The sequence below is a fragment of the Clupea harengus genome, chromosome 9 (genome assembly GCF_900700415.2).
Source record: "Clupea harengus chromosome 9, Ch_v2.0.2, whole genome shotgun sequence".
In the NCBI taxonomy this organism is placed as follows: Eukaryota; Metazoa; Chordata; class Actinopteri; order Clupeiformes; family Clupeidae; genus Clupea; species Clupea harengus.
The window spans coordinates 482097-494726 of NC_045160.1; the positions used below are offsets into that span (position 1 = coordinate 482097).

Sequence of the window (12630 nt, forward strand, 5' to 3'; positions counted from 1 at the left end):
CTTTTATTGCAGTGGGCATACAGTGGTTGCTTTCCATGAAATGTTTAGACAGTCAGATTTTGATAACCAATACTGATTTGGCTGAATGATACAGATCATTGTGTGAGAAAAGTCCTACATGTAATGAGTTATAATGAAAAAACTATTTAAGCCAGTATGTCAGTGCATGCCATCTGAATGTAGTGTAGTTCCTTCCTAGTTTTATGAGGGCAACATAAAAAAGCACTCTGACCCAAATCCCTCTTTGATCTGCCATTAGCAATTCATTTTCTTTGGCAATCTAGTGTGGTCTCCCTGACGGTTACTGCGGGTTTCTGTGTGTCTGTAAGGAGATCTGTGAGAGATAGGCATTGGTAGAGCACAGTTACAGTCTATAAATAACAGAACCAGTTCAGCCAGGGTTTACGGTCAATTCTACATTAACGTCATGACTACAGGCCTTTACCACAATTTATTATTAAACAAAACAAAACTGGTCAGAATAACCTGGCCATTTAGAAAACAATATTCAGTGTAGTGTTACCCTAAAGTTCTCTTTCCTCTGTATCTGCTGTGTACATCTCAGTCCAGCCATGTTGGTTCCTGGCTGCATAAGCCAGAAACTAGCCTAATTCCCAAGGACTAATGTTCTTTTTTTACGGGGGCACCCATGGTTACCATGGATTTCATGCCATCCATAATTCAAAAAATCATGTAAAGCTAATTTAACATAAACATCACTGTACACATAACAGACATGCCCTGTCATACATTAAAAATCACTTAATACAGTTTAATGACATGACTTGTTTTTAGCGTAACACTGTCATTTAGAGTTATAGTTGTCCAAACATCAGGACCAAATGGCTTCAAACCAGCACAACAAGTGACACTTTTCTCTACTAAGGAACAAACAGTACTAGAATGTGTCTGTACACATAACTGTTCAAAGACACTAAGTGAGTGGAAGCCCCATCTGTCTGGGTGAATTTATTATGGAAAATCACTCAAAAGAGAGGCAATCTTTGCGCAGCAGAAAAAAATAGAGCGCACAGTTGGAAATTAAATAAAACCTTTTTTAGATTACCAAATCTAAATGACTTCACATTATTGATTTGAGCACAGATTTGAGATATTTCAAAAGATTTGGACATTTCATGCCTTTAGTTCATACAGGCTATTGGTTTCTGAGAAGCTGTACGTGTGCTGCTTCTACTGTGCTTTCCCTGAGCTCAACCTGTAGGGTCTGATAAATGCCTCAGTGTTCAGCTCCTTGTTGCACAGGGTCTTCACCCTGTAGGCAACTTTAGGATGAGATAGAGTAATATGATATGTTTTTCTTATTGTTATACCACCTCTACCTCTGTCCAAAACTATTGGAATTGATTTTGTGAATCAAAAGTGACTATCAAATGACGGACAACAACCACACAACTGAACATCATTTACTATTAAACCACCATTTACAGTTGAGCAGTTTCACAGCAGTTACTGTTGAGCAGTAACATTAAACAGTACAACCATTAAACAAATCTCATGCTACTGGTATTTTGTAGAATACAGTTGGTTCTGATACACTTAAGGAGAGACAAGGTATACTTTTTGACTTCCAAATTTATATTCGAAATAAACTGGGATGCTGGTGTTGTGAGATGTTATTTCAATGTAAACAACAATAAATAAATTGATCCATTGTATTTAAGTTGTAAAGAGTGTAATTTGTGTGTGATGATCAACAAACTGCCCTGTGTGTATTAGTAAACTTGTTAAGTGTGTACCAAAATAGTTATTCTGTAATATGCAAAAACATAAATAAAGAGTAATGAGCCTGCTTAATTAGGAAATAAACATTTAATTTTTAAGGTTGATATTAAGCTGTGATAGCACTGGTCCAAAAACTCCAAGGTATTTGATAGCAAAATATTTGTTAAGATCTGGGTGTTCTTTCCCTTTTAAATACAAGAGAATGCAAAATGACCTCGAGCACTGATGGTGGACTGGTACTCCCCTGCATTTTGGATTTGGAGGGGCATTTTAAGGAAATGACATCGCACCACAAAAATGTAACATCTATTATCCTATTCTGTTATGATCAAACATGCTAACTAGTTGCAGTCTATCTACAGAGCTTCACAACAATGTGCTATTTATTCCTTTTCATCAACTGGAATATGCAACCCCTAGCTCAAAGGGTTCAAACAGATGAAGGGGAAATCATAAAATACACTTATAAGTACATGTTATGCTACCAATACAATTTAAGTACATTTGTTTTCTGATATATACATATTTGATAATTAAATAAGAAACAGACATTACTGATTTTTGGTACAGCAAACCTTTTTCTGCCTGACCCGTTTCTGTCAACCCGAGACTTTTTAAAGTGTTCAGCTGTAACACATACAGTATATGCTTGCAACACAACAATCTCCAGTAAACCCTGCAACTTTCCTTACCATTATACCTACTGGGTTTTTTCACTTTCGGTCTTAATACACATTGAGACAAGGCTGTCTGCATTAAAAGTTTCATTTAAATCTATGACTTTCTGATCAGAGAGCTTTTGCATTAATGAAGTGCATGTTCCTCTAGCTCCTCGGTTCCCAAACTGGGGTACGCGTACCCCCAGGGGTACGCAAAGTGGTTCAGGGGGTACGCAGGGAGAAAATGTCCGGAATTCGCGGAATCATTTTGTGCATCAAAATCGCCCAAATTCCCCTGTATTTTGCCCTGCAAGGCTGTATTTCTTTCTAATAAACACAGCAACGATCGCAACGATGAACAAGCATTTATTAAAAATGAATTAAAACCACTGAGAAAATGTCACGTCTGTGCTGAACTCTGCTCCGGCCACGCCCCCCTGTTCAACGGTTGACACGCACAGCTCCGCTACAGCCTGTCAAATTAATTTGCTCATCTTCCCAATCGCCTGCAAATAATGTTTTTTTAGTGTTCTGTTCTGTTGATGGCTGGCCAACAACAACCTTAGAAGGTTTGGGTCACTTGTGGCACATTCACTCATTTTAAGCCATCGATCTACCTCAGGGTGAACAAAATGAGCCGGGGGGGGGATTACGTAGCTGGAGATTGAATGTCTGAAGGGGTACGGGACTGTAAAAAGTTTGGGAACCACTGCTCTAGCTGATATTTAAAAAAAAAACTTCAATGACACTTTATATCACACAGCCCTTGGTAACCAGGTTTACACAATTTCAAAGTAACAATCTGCTGTTTGACACCCAATGAGAATAATGTAATACGAGCTATGTAATGCAAAGTATTGCAAATAATCTGAAATAATTACAACAATGAATATCAGATTTCATGTAAAATATTGACCCCCCCCCCCCCCCCTCCCCAGACATAATAATAGCTGTGTAGGGCTCATCATAATATCATAATGCTTAAGTGCAGTCATGTCAATTTATAAATAGTTTTATAGACTTATGTCAGTCGCTAAGATGCATTATGACTACTTTACAAACATTTATGAATGTGTTTATAATGCTTTACGGATACTGGGTTTACACAAAGTAAAAAATGCTACCATATCTCACAGTAACAAAAATGAAATAAAAATAGTGCAGTTTGGGCATAATAATATGATGTCATTACAACAAACTATTGATCATACAAGAGTAACTTTTGCCAAAGAATTTACTGCTAAAACAAGGAATCATAGATAAGAAAAACCTAGGAGAGCACATAGTATGGTACTGCCATATAAAGTAATCAAAAAAAGTCCTAAGATGTCTCCTTAGGTAAGATGTTGTGGGTGATCCTCACTGGGTCTTCAGGAATCATCACTTGTGAAACAAAAGAGGCCTCACCATACCCGCCAACACCTTTGGAAGCTGTGAAGCAATCACCTCTGACATCATCTCTGGAAACTCAACCTTCATGGCGTCTGCCTGGATGTAGGTGCTCAGGCAGTACAGGTTGACCTTCTTCACAATCTGTGTGGGCAGAGCAAGAGAAAGCCATTAGCCATTAGTCAAAAATACATTTCATGCACAACATAGTAGCTTTGAGAAGAAACAGCAACGACCCAAAATGTTACGAATTTATTACACTATCTGTGTAATTCAGCATAAACTGATATGCAGATATAAACTGATTTTGGCCTTTGTAGTTCTAACTTACACTTCTTGATGAGCATCACGTGAAGACTGTGGGCCAAACTGGTCTAACTGGAGTTGCATAGCGTTGTCAGAGCACGTCTGTACTAATTTCTACTCCGCATAGACCAGCATGACCTTGCCAGTATCCCTGAGATTAGACCTTCAACAACACTGCCCGGCCAATAAATCAGGAGACAACTACTGCCATTTTATCACTTCACTGCAATTCTTAAAAACATTGGTAAGTCTTAAAGCCCCAATAAAGTGCTACGGAGAGTATTTTTAAATGCATGTCTATATTCTTCAGCAAAACCCCTGTGGGCACTTGGGTCATATTCTCCCAAAAGCAGAGGTTTGGAAAAAGTTCATCAAAAATGTCATGACTGCCCTTTACAGCCACACATTCAGTAAACCACATTACCTTTTTTAGGAAATCCATCACATTGTGCAAATCAGGAAACGTTTTAAATAGAATGCAATATATACTGTAGGCCTAACAATAAAACTCCAATCAAATTTAAGAACATTTAAGAACTGCTGTTTAATGTTAAAAATCCGGTTTAACCTGGCCCCCCCACCACTATGCAGCAAGAGGAGACTGTGATATTCCTTTAAAAAAAAGTGTATTTGGACAGTCGGTTTTCTCAGTTAGGTCAGCCCGGGAATGGAACCATCTCCCTCAGAACATTAGAGAATCAACCTCATTTAACTGTTTTAAAAGTAATCTCAAAACATGGTTGATAAATAACCAAACATGTGATCACTAGTGGGTAAGCAGTAGAACTTGTATAGCAGTAGAACTTGTATATTAGGATTGTATTTTATTTTATTGTATCTTATTTTTTTTGATTTTTTTTGATTTATTGTCAATGTTATGTTTGATATACGTTAATGCCTTTTTTAGGTTGTATAGCCTTTTTCACTCTGGCAGGGGGACTGCCAATGGAAACTAGTCTTTTGGCTATAATTGGGTGCATTTACATTTTAATGTTCATGAATGTACACGGTCCCTCTTGATCAAATAAACAAATTGATTGATTGATTGATTGATTGATTGAAATTGAACAGATTCAAATTGTCATGACAACTGAAATGTATATTTAAACTCAATTCACCTAGTTCTAAATGGGTAGTACTGGGTATGAGTAACGCCGTCAAAAAGCCACTGTTCGCCTACGACGTCTGAATAACATAAAAATGTGAGTCAAGTACATTTGACATGGAACTTACATGACTTGAAAGGGTCCTTAGGAGTTGGAAAGGCCATTAACACAACAGAGGTAAGGGCAGTCTGTGTTGCTTTGGCCATTAGTGCCATGGGTACATACGACCATCTCCCACCAACTCACTGTGATTTTATAACCCTTGTAAAATGAGGGTAATGCCTTGATCTCAATGCTGATATCGATTATGGTGGCCCTACACTAACACACGCAGGCATCAAGCTCCACTCATCGTCTACCAAGAGCAACCTAGTTCAAATTAGCTAGGTCAAGCTTACTGACTAACCGAGTCCAGAATTCTCAATTGCATATTCCTTTTGAAGAAAATATTCTCCTTCTTGGCCTTTTCAAGAGACGAAAGGACTATTGCCTATAGGGCAGTGCTGGGAATCTCCCATGATAAGATACACCTACGCCACTGCTGTGCTACATCTCAAAATGCATTCAATCAAGTGCATGAGTGTGATTCATCACAGCAAATCATGTGACTCATTAGTTATTTTTCAATCAACTGAAAGTCTAGTATGATCATTACAAATTACATGACTTTTCGGTTTGGTACTTCGGTGCACATTTGATTACAAGTGATCAGTTGATACTGCTAATCATACCACGCTATTCCCTTCTACAAAACTCCAGATTCTTTTGTAACCACTGACACAAGCACTTGATACCTCATGCATGGCGTCCATGAGTTTGGTTAGGTGGAAGAAGCGCTGGGAGCTGGCCACCAACCCTTTCTCCTTAATGTGGATGGCTTTGGTCAGCTCACGGATGTAGTTCTGTCTCATTTCATCAAACTGGTGTTGGCTTTTCAGACCCTCCAGAGGCACTGCAAAACAAAGATAGCTGGTTTAACAAAAATGTTAAGTGTTATATAATGTTATATATTATGTGTTAAGTGTTATATTATCAAATGAAATGTCCCATAACTGGGTAGCACATCTTTAAACAAAAGGCACATCGGCTAAGAGAAAAAAAGGGAGAATTTGTATTTCATTCGGACAAAAGGTCTTTACCAGTGTTTAGAAGCATCAGAGCTTTCATGCACAGAAATTCTTCCCTGGTCACCTGTAGATTGGCAAACTCTTGTGGGATGACCTGCATTGCCAGGCACAGTTCATAGATTGGTGACTTTCTCATCCGCTCTCTTTGAACAAGAAAGCAAAAAGGCATATTTAAGTTAATGTTTTTATCATTGAGCAACAACATAAATACTAATGTGTATTGATATAATACAAGTACTTACTGGCTGAGAATGAGATCAGGGGCGAAGTATAAGTATTCACTGGAAACATTTTGAAAAGTCCTCCAGCCCAGAGAAAAAACCATAAGGTTCATCCAAGAGTACTGGATCAGCGTCATCTGGTCATTGATATGCAGACTACGAAATCCTTTGCAGACACATGAACATAAAGGAACTGTTATTTCTCTTATCAAGTTTGCCTTGATACTCTTCTCATATCTATATGAAATATTCAGGCAGTGGGTTTTAAATGAGTCCAGACTTAATGAACTTGTGCACCTGCCTGTGTTGGAAACACGCAATTTATGCATGAGGGTTTTCCATTAATCTATTCTAGAGACATATGGAACTTAAATTAAGCGTGGATTAACTTCCATTGAGCAGAAAAAGGATTTTACCTGGGCACGTATGCAGTCTACTTATGCATACTACATACGTGGCAGAAAAGTGTTTGTTTTATGATAAAAAATATGATTATAAATTATTATATTAAATTGACAAAATCTACATCTCCAATACATCTCCTGTGCATCTTCACTTTCAACCAATGACCCCCTTTGTGCAGAAATGTGTGTGGTCCTCCAGAAGCTGTTACCTGGGAGAGACTTCGACCATCTGACAATCCACAGAAGCTGCCTCTCACAAAGCCGATTGAGGCTGTTAAGAAGCTGGTTAGGCATATCAGGCTGGGAATTGTCATATCCAGAGTAGACCACCTCTGGCTCAATGCTATCCAGTACACTTAAAATCTGTGGGGAGAGCTGAAGTTCCCTTAAGTTTGGTATGCAGGGCAGTGAGGTCATGGCCTGGCCGTCGCCTGTGAGAGCAAGGGGAGACTGGAACATCATAGATGGGGATAACCCAATGGCTTTCATGGCTCCAAATCGCTTCAGTTTTCGTCCTGTAAAAAAGCATAGATAGAGCAATGATTAGGTTGATATAATTTGATTTAAAGAGCATTTAAAGAATAAATCTTTCTCTTTCTCCATTATTGTTTTATGGTTATTGCTATACAGGACATTATTTGAGTTGTCAAAGTTGTTCACTTTGGTTCACGATAACTTTGGAGTGTCAAACATTATGAAATATGCTGTGATATTTACCAGATTTATTAAAGCAACACTATATAGATTTTTAGCTTGTATCAGTCTCAGCTGTGATGCTGGTGTTTGAAAGACAAGGCTGTTTGATTTTAGCTAGTAAATGCTCTAATCATTAATGTTGTATTAATGTATTCTTTTAAAAGTACATGACAAATTATTCAAAGGATGAATGACTTCTCTGGGCAGTTCAAACAGCAAAGAGGGTTTGGTTAGTCTCACAGTGTCAATAGATTCTTCTGAAAAAAATCCTTTGTAAAAATAACTGGAAACTATAGTGACAACAGTCAGAGATGTATGACCCAGTAAGATAGGAACAAAGAACCATAGAGAGAAAAAGTACCTCCCAACATCATGCCAGCCTGGTAACATTTCCTGAGACGACACGCAGGGCAATTTTTTCTTCTAATCTTATCCACAATGCAGTCATTTCTCCCAGCACAGAGATAGTTATGATGACCTGGACATCGGAGAGAGGTTGTTAGGGTAGATTTAAACATCATGGTGATGACGAGGGTATTCTGATAGCACTATGTGGTGGGGGAGTGGCGGAGTGGGGGGGTGGGGGAGTGCAGGGGAGGGAGAGAAAGAGGAATGAAGAAAGGCAGGGAACTGAAGCAAGGCTAAGGACATAGTGACATGGTCATGGTCAGACATAGTGGCTCTTATATATCTTCCTCTGCAAGATAACGAGAACAGCATGTAAGAAAATTAGAACATTGTGTGCTTTTACCAGAATGATAACGAATGACCTTCCAGAGGCATTCTGGCTGGATGATCCAGTTTCCATGATTTTATATCATTTGTATGTACGTGGTACATGCAAAACTTAGCCAAAACATCTCAAACAAGTTGGAAAAAATACTCTTTACTACAAATCCATTTGTCCGTTGTGGACACAAAGTTACTGTACGCTGATGCATATTCGATGACATTATCTCACTTTACCTTCCACTGCCCTTTTGAAAAATACTTTGCAGCTTCCGCATGTGACAACACCATAGTGACAGCCAGAGGCCTCATCCCCACAGATGATGCACACTCTCTGGGGAGGCAGCCTGTGAAGCAAACAAAAAGTGTTAGTAATGGCACTTAATTATCACATTTTTGTGTTCTGTAATACATAAGGTTAATGTAATACAATCACTCTTGAGACATGGGGCAAAACATGATGCAACATTGACATTTTTTTTTACTTTATGCAATGTAAAATGTGTCTTTTAGATTTGTACCTACATGTTTCAAACTCACACTGTTGTTAGGGGACAACCCACACTTTACTTAGGACCTACAATTCCTCAACAAATATAAAAATATCATAATGTCAAATAAACTAAATGTAAATCTGACGGAGGTGACATCTATGGTGGAATTGAAGCATGTATGATGGTGGGGACAATAGCCTAGATTTGTAGTCATTTTAATATATACCGCTCCCTTTCCAAGTGTGTAGAAGAACCTACGGTGGCCATCCAGTGTCATAAAAAGACACAAGGCAAAAGACAAAAGACCCTCTCAAGAGCCAGTGTTTTGGTTTGCCTCTTCTGGCCTACTGTATAAACATGGCCGTGCAACATGGTGGACCCACTCCCTATGTAGATATGAAGGGCTCATTCAAAGCTAATGAAAACATAACAATTTGTAGTTACAGGTGATTTTATGCTAATGAAAACATAATTATGAATACTATATTCCATTTCTGCTAATAGATACCCCTAATCCTACACGCTGTGCCTTTAAGATAACATTTGTGCAATAATTTACCCTTATGAAATTAAATGAAAGGTATTATATTTGGTCCATTATTAGATTGTGCTCAATATGTAATACTTTCAAATATTGTATTCAGTTCTTCCATTCTGAGCATTCTCACATTTCTGTCCTTTACGTGTCAGGCCTACATATTGACTCAGCCTCTAAACGATGCTATTTTGAACCTAAAGGCCAACTGGCAGCGACATTTGTTTCAGAGCAATTTAAATGTACAATGGCAAGATCGACATTACCAAACCTTCGAGTCATCATCTTTATTAGCTAACTACTTGCTATAAACAGGGTAATGTTATTTAGTTTTGTTTTCTAGTGGCAATGGTTGCTTAGGGAAGAAAAGTCATGCTTTGAACCCACAGTGCCATAGAAGTTGGCTCAAATTGTTGAAGACAATTAAAATACAAGAATGGATCTGACGCTCAAGGCATAGAACATTCCGTTATAAACGTTGGCACTGACACGCATCCGACACCGCCATAGGCAGTTGCCCTGTCAGAAAGCACTTAATTTTAAACTCAGGCGTATTCCATCAGGTGCTTACAACACAGAAATAAACAGTGTTCCACAACAGTACTGACAAGAAGGAGAGATACAAATAGCTAACTATGATCTATTTGCCCAAGCAGCTCAATATGATACGTGGAAAACATACAGACATTAGGTCACTTTGAACAATCAGGGCCCGGTTTGCCAAAAGCATTGTTCGCCTAAGTAGTTTGTAGAACTCATCTTACGAATCATGTTACATTTTTGGACCCTATTGTAGCTATTCAGTGGGGCCTAGGCCTTGGTCACAAATTGTTTAAGAAAGTACAAGAGATTAGGCAACGGAGTTCCATCAAAGGGGAAAAAAAATCCATAATAATGAATAAGAGTTAGAAAATATTAAGTAAATGACGTGATATTTCAGCAGTGGTGATGGTCATAATAACTCCTCACAAAATGTTTTAATGTGTTACTTTCATTTTCAATTTTTTGAATCAGTTTCAATTATATAATGTACATGTTATCTATCCTTTACGGTTATTAATCAATCAATCAATTGTATAATTATGTCTCAAAAGAACTGTTAATCAAACTTACCACACCCTGTAGGAAGGTAAGATATAACATATTCTACCTCTGCCAAGGCTTATCCATGTTCTGGTCAGTTTAATGACATAATCAGCCAGATGTGGCTTTTCAAACCCTCTCTACAGCAGCTATTTTGACGTTGTTGTATTTCAAATGTAATTACTCCCCACTCCTTGCTCATTGGCAAGTACAACACATTGACAAGAAGAGCCTTTCCATTTCTCATTTCTAAACTAATCCCAATGCAAAATGAACTGGAGAGACATTTGTCAGTTATTTAGCCCAGTCAACCTGATTAGTGCTAGGATCCTAAATAAAAGCAATGAATAACACCCCATATTTAACTTGACATGTGACATCAAGTCGAAAAGACCAATAGTATGTTTAGGTAAGGTTAGCATTACTATATTATAGTATTCTCAAATCATTGTTATTGTCATTTGAGTTTTGATCAATGTAAGTCCATTGATCACAGAAACAGTCATAGCATAACTACTCCATTAATGAACTGCTGACAGGAATTAACTCCTAATTTTATACTTTCTCATCAGCCTACAGCCTATCGTCTTTGAGCAGAGGTAGAGACATATTGTAGTCCATCATGAGAACAATTATAGAGAATCAAGAAATTAGGCCTAGGTAATAACTTACTACGGTTGAAGAGGCTATTCAATTTTGTTCAATTAAGTTTAAATTCCAAATATAGGCCTAGCAGTTCTACAATTCCAAACTATTCCCTTGGTCATTACAAGCCCAAATATTAGGCTACTTTTAAAAATGTCCTTACCCAGAAAATGTGTTGTAGGTGTTTGAGGACCGCTGAAGAAAACCTGCGTTAATCCCATCAAGTGAGGGATATGCCGCTTGATGTTGCTGCTCTTCGGACATCCCGGAGGGCTGACACCAGGTCTGACTGTCCGCTGCTGAGGGCTGAAGTGGCCATCGGGACATTTCGTTCTTGCACATGAACAGATGCTGCTGAGACGGCTGCGTGTTTATCACATCATAGTTTTGCATACCTTTTCCGGAGACACATGCAGAGTCGCTTCTGATTTCAGAAAATGGTTGTCGTGCGTTACTCTGGTTCAAATCGACAAATATGGTCGGAGAACTGCTGAGAACTACCTGTTGGCCAGAACTGTAGTTTGGGAACGATGGCACGTCGACCATGAAGTCGAATTGCTGTTTCTTGACATTGTTGTAACAACTGTTCATGGAAGAGACGTTTGAGGTCATATCAAAATCAGAACCGCGAGGATCCATTATGAGAGATGGTTCTTTCTCATCTTTTATAAACTTACACATCTCTCCCTGTGATGCAATTGACGCAGATGAGCTTTGCGAACTTTCAGGAGACACTGAGTGCTTCTGAAATACTTTGCTGGGAATCCAGGGACTGTGCTCGGATTTAATATAATCATCTGGACGATCGTTGTAACGTTTGTTGCTAAACATTTTGTCTGTTGCTGTACTGTCTTTGAGAACGGTGTTGTCGGTGATTAATTCAGGCTCTGTACATAAGGTAGTCACATTTTCAAAACGGCCCAGACCTGTAAAGATGCAAACCGTTGTCTCCAACTCCTTACGATCCGTCGCATTGTCGCCTCCCACGTCTGTATACTTTTCTATAAAGTCATTCACCCTTTTGCCGGTATCACAGGAGTCTGCAACAGTGGACTTCATACTTTCCATCCTGTGGACAAGATTCCTTTCCGTTTTGAGAAGAAAGTGGAAAATCTCCAGAGCTCGCGGCAGCAAACACCCTCTTCCTCTTGTGATTGGACGTCTGATCCATCTAAGCAAGAACACCACTTAGACAGATTACTCCCTCTGGCCAAGGACTGTGTACAAAAAGTAATCTAGCCTTTACCTATTAGTCAGTAGCGAATCCATGAATAATACCGAATTTATGGAATTAAATATATCATTTATTTTTAGTGCATCCTTACCTAGAACACAAATCAGGGTCTAGTTTAAAGAGAATAAACATGTCAACTATCCAAGTAGGTTCACTACTTTTACTAAAAAGAGTCATGCCTCTATGACCAACACCCCCTTTCAAGCCAGCCTCCTTTTTGAAAAGATAATTACATTTATGTGACAATAATGTTTGCAAT

The 12630-nt window shown here is 38.5% G+C and overlaps 1 protein-coding gene across 1 annotated transcript; it reads right to left on the minus strand.

Annotated features, from left to right (window-relative positions):
- Positions 1-3121: 3121 nt before the first annotated feature.
- On the minus strand, positions 3122-12630 carry pgr (progesterone receptor). The gene is made up of 8 exons (XM_012830953.3): positions 11301-12630; positions 8618-8727; positions 8013-8129; positions 7165-7470; positions 6573-6717; positions 6343-6473; positions 5998-6155; positions 3122-3935 (listed from the first exon to the last, which is right to left on the minus strand). The coding sequence occupies exons 1-8, from the start codon at positions 12203-12205 to the stop codon at positions 3783-3785; spliced, it is 2025 nt and encodes a 674-aa protein (XP_012686407.2). The 5' UTR covers positions 12206-12630; the 3' UTR covers positions 3122-3782.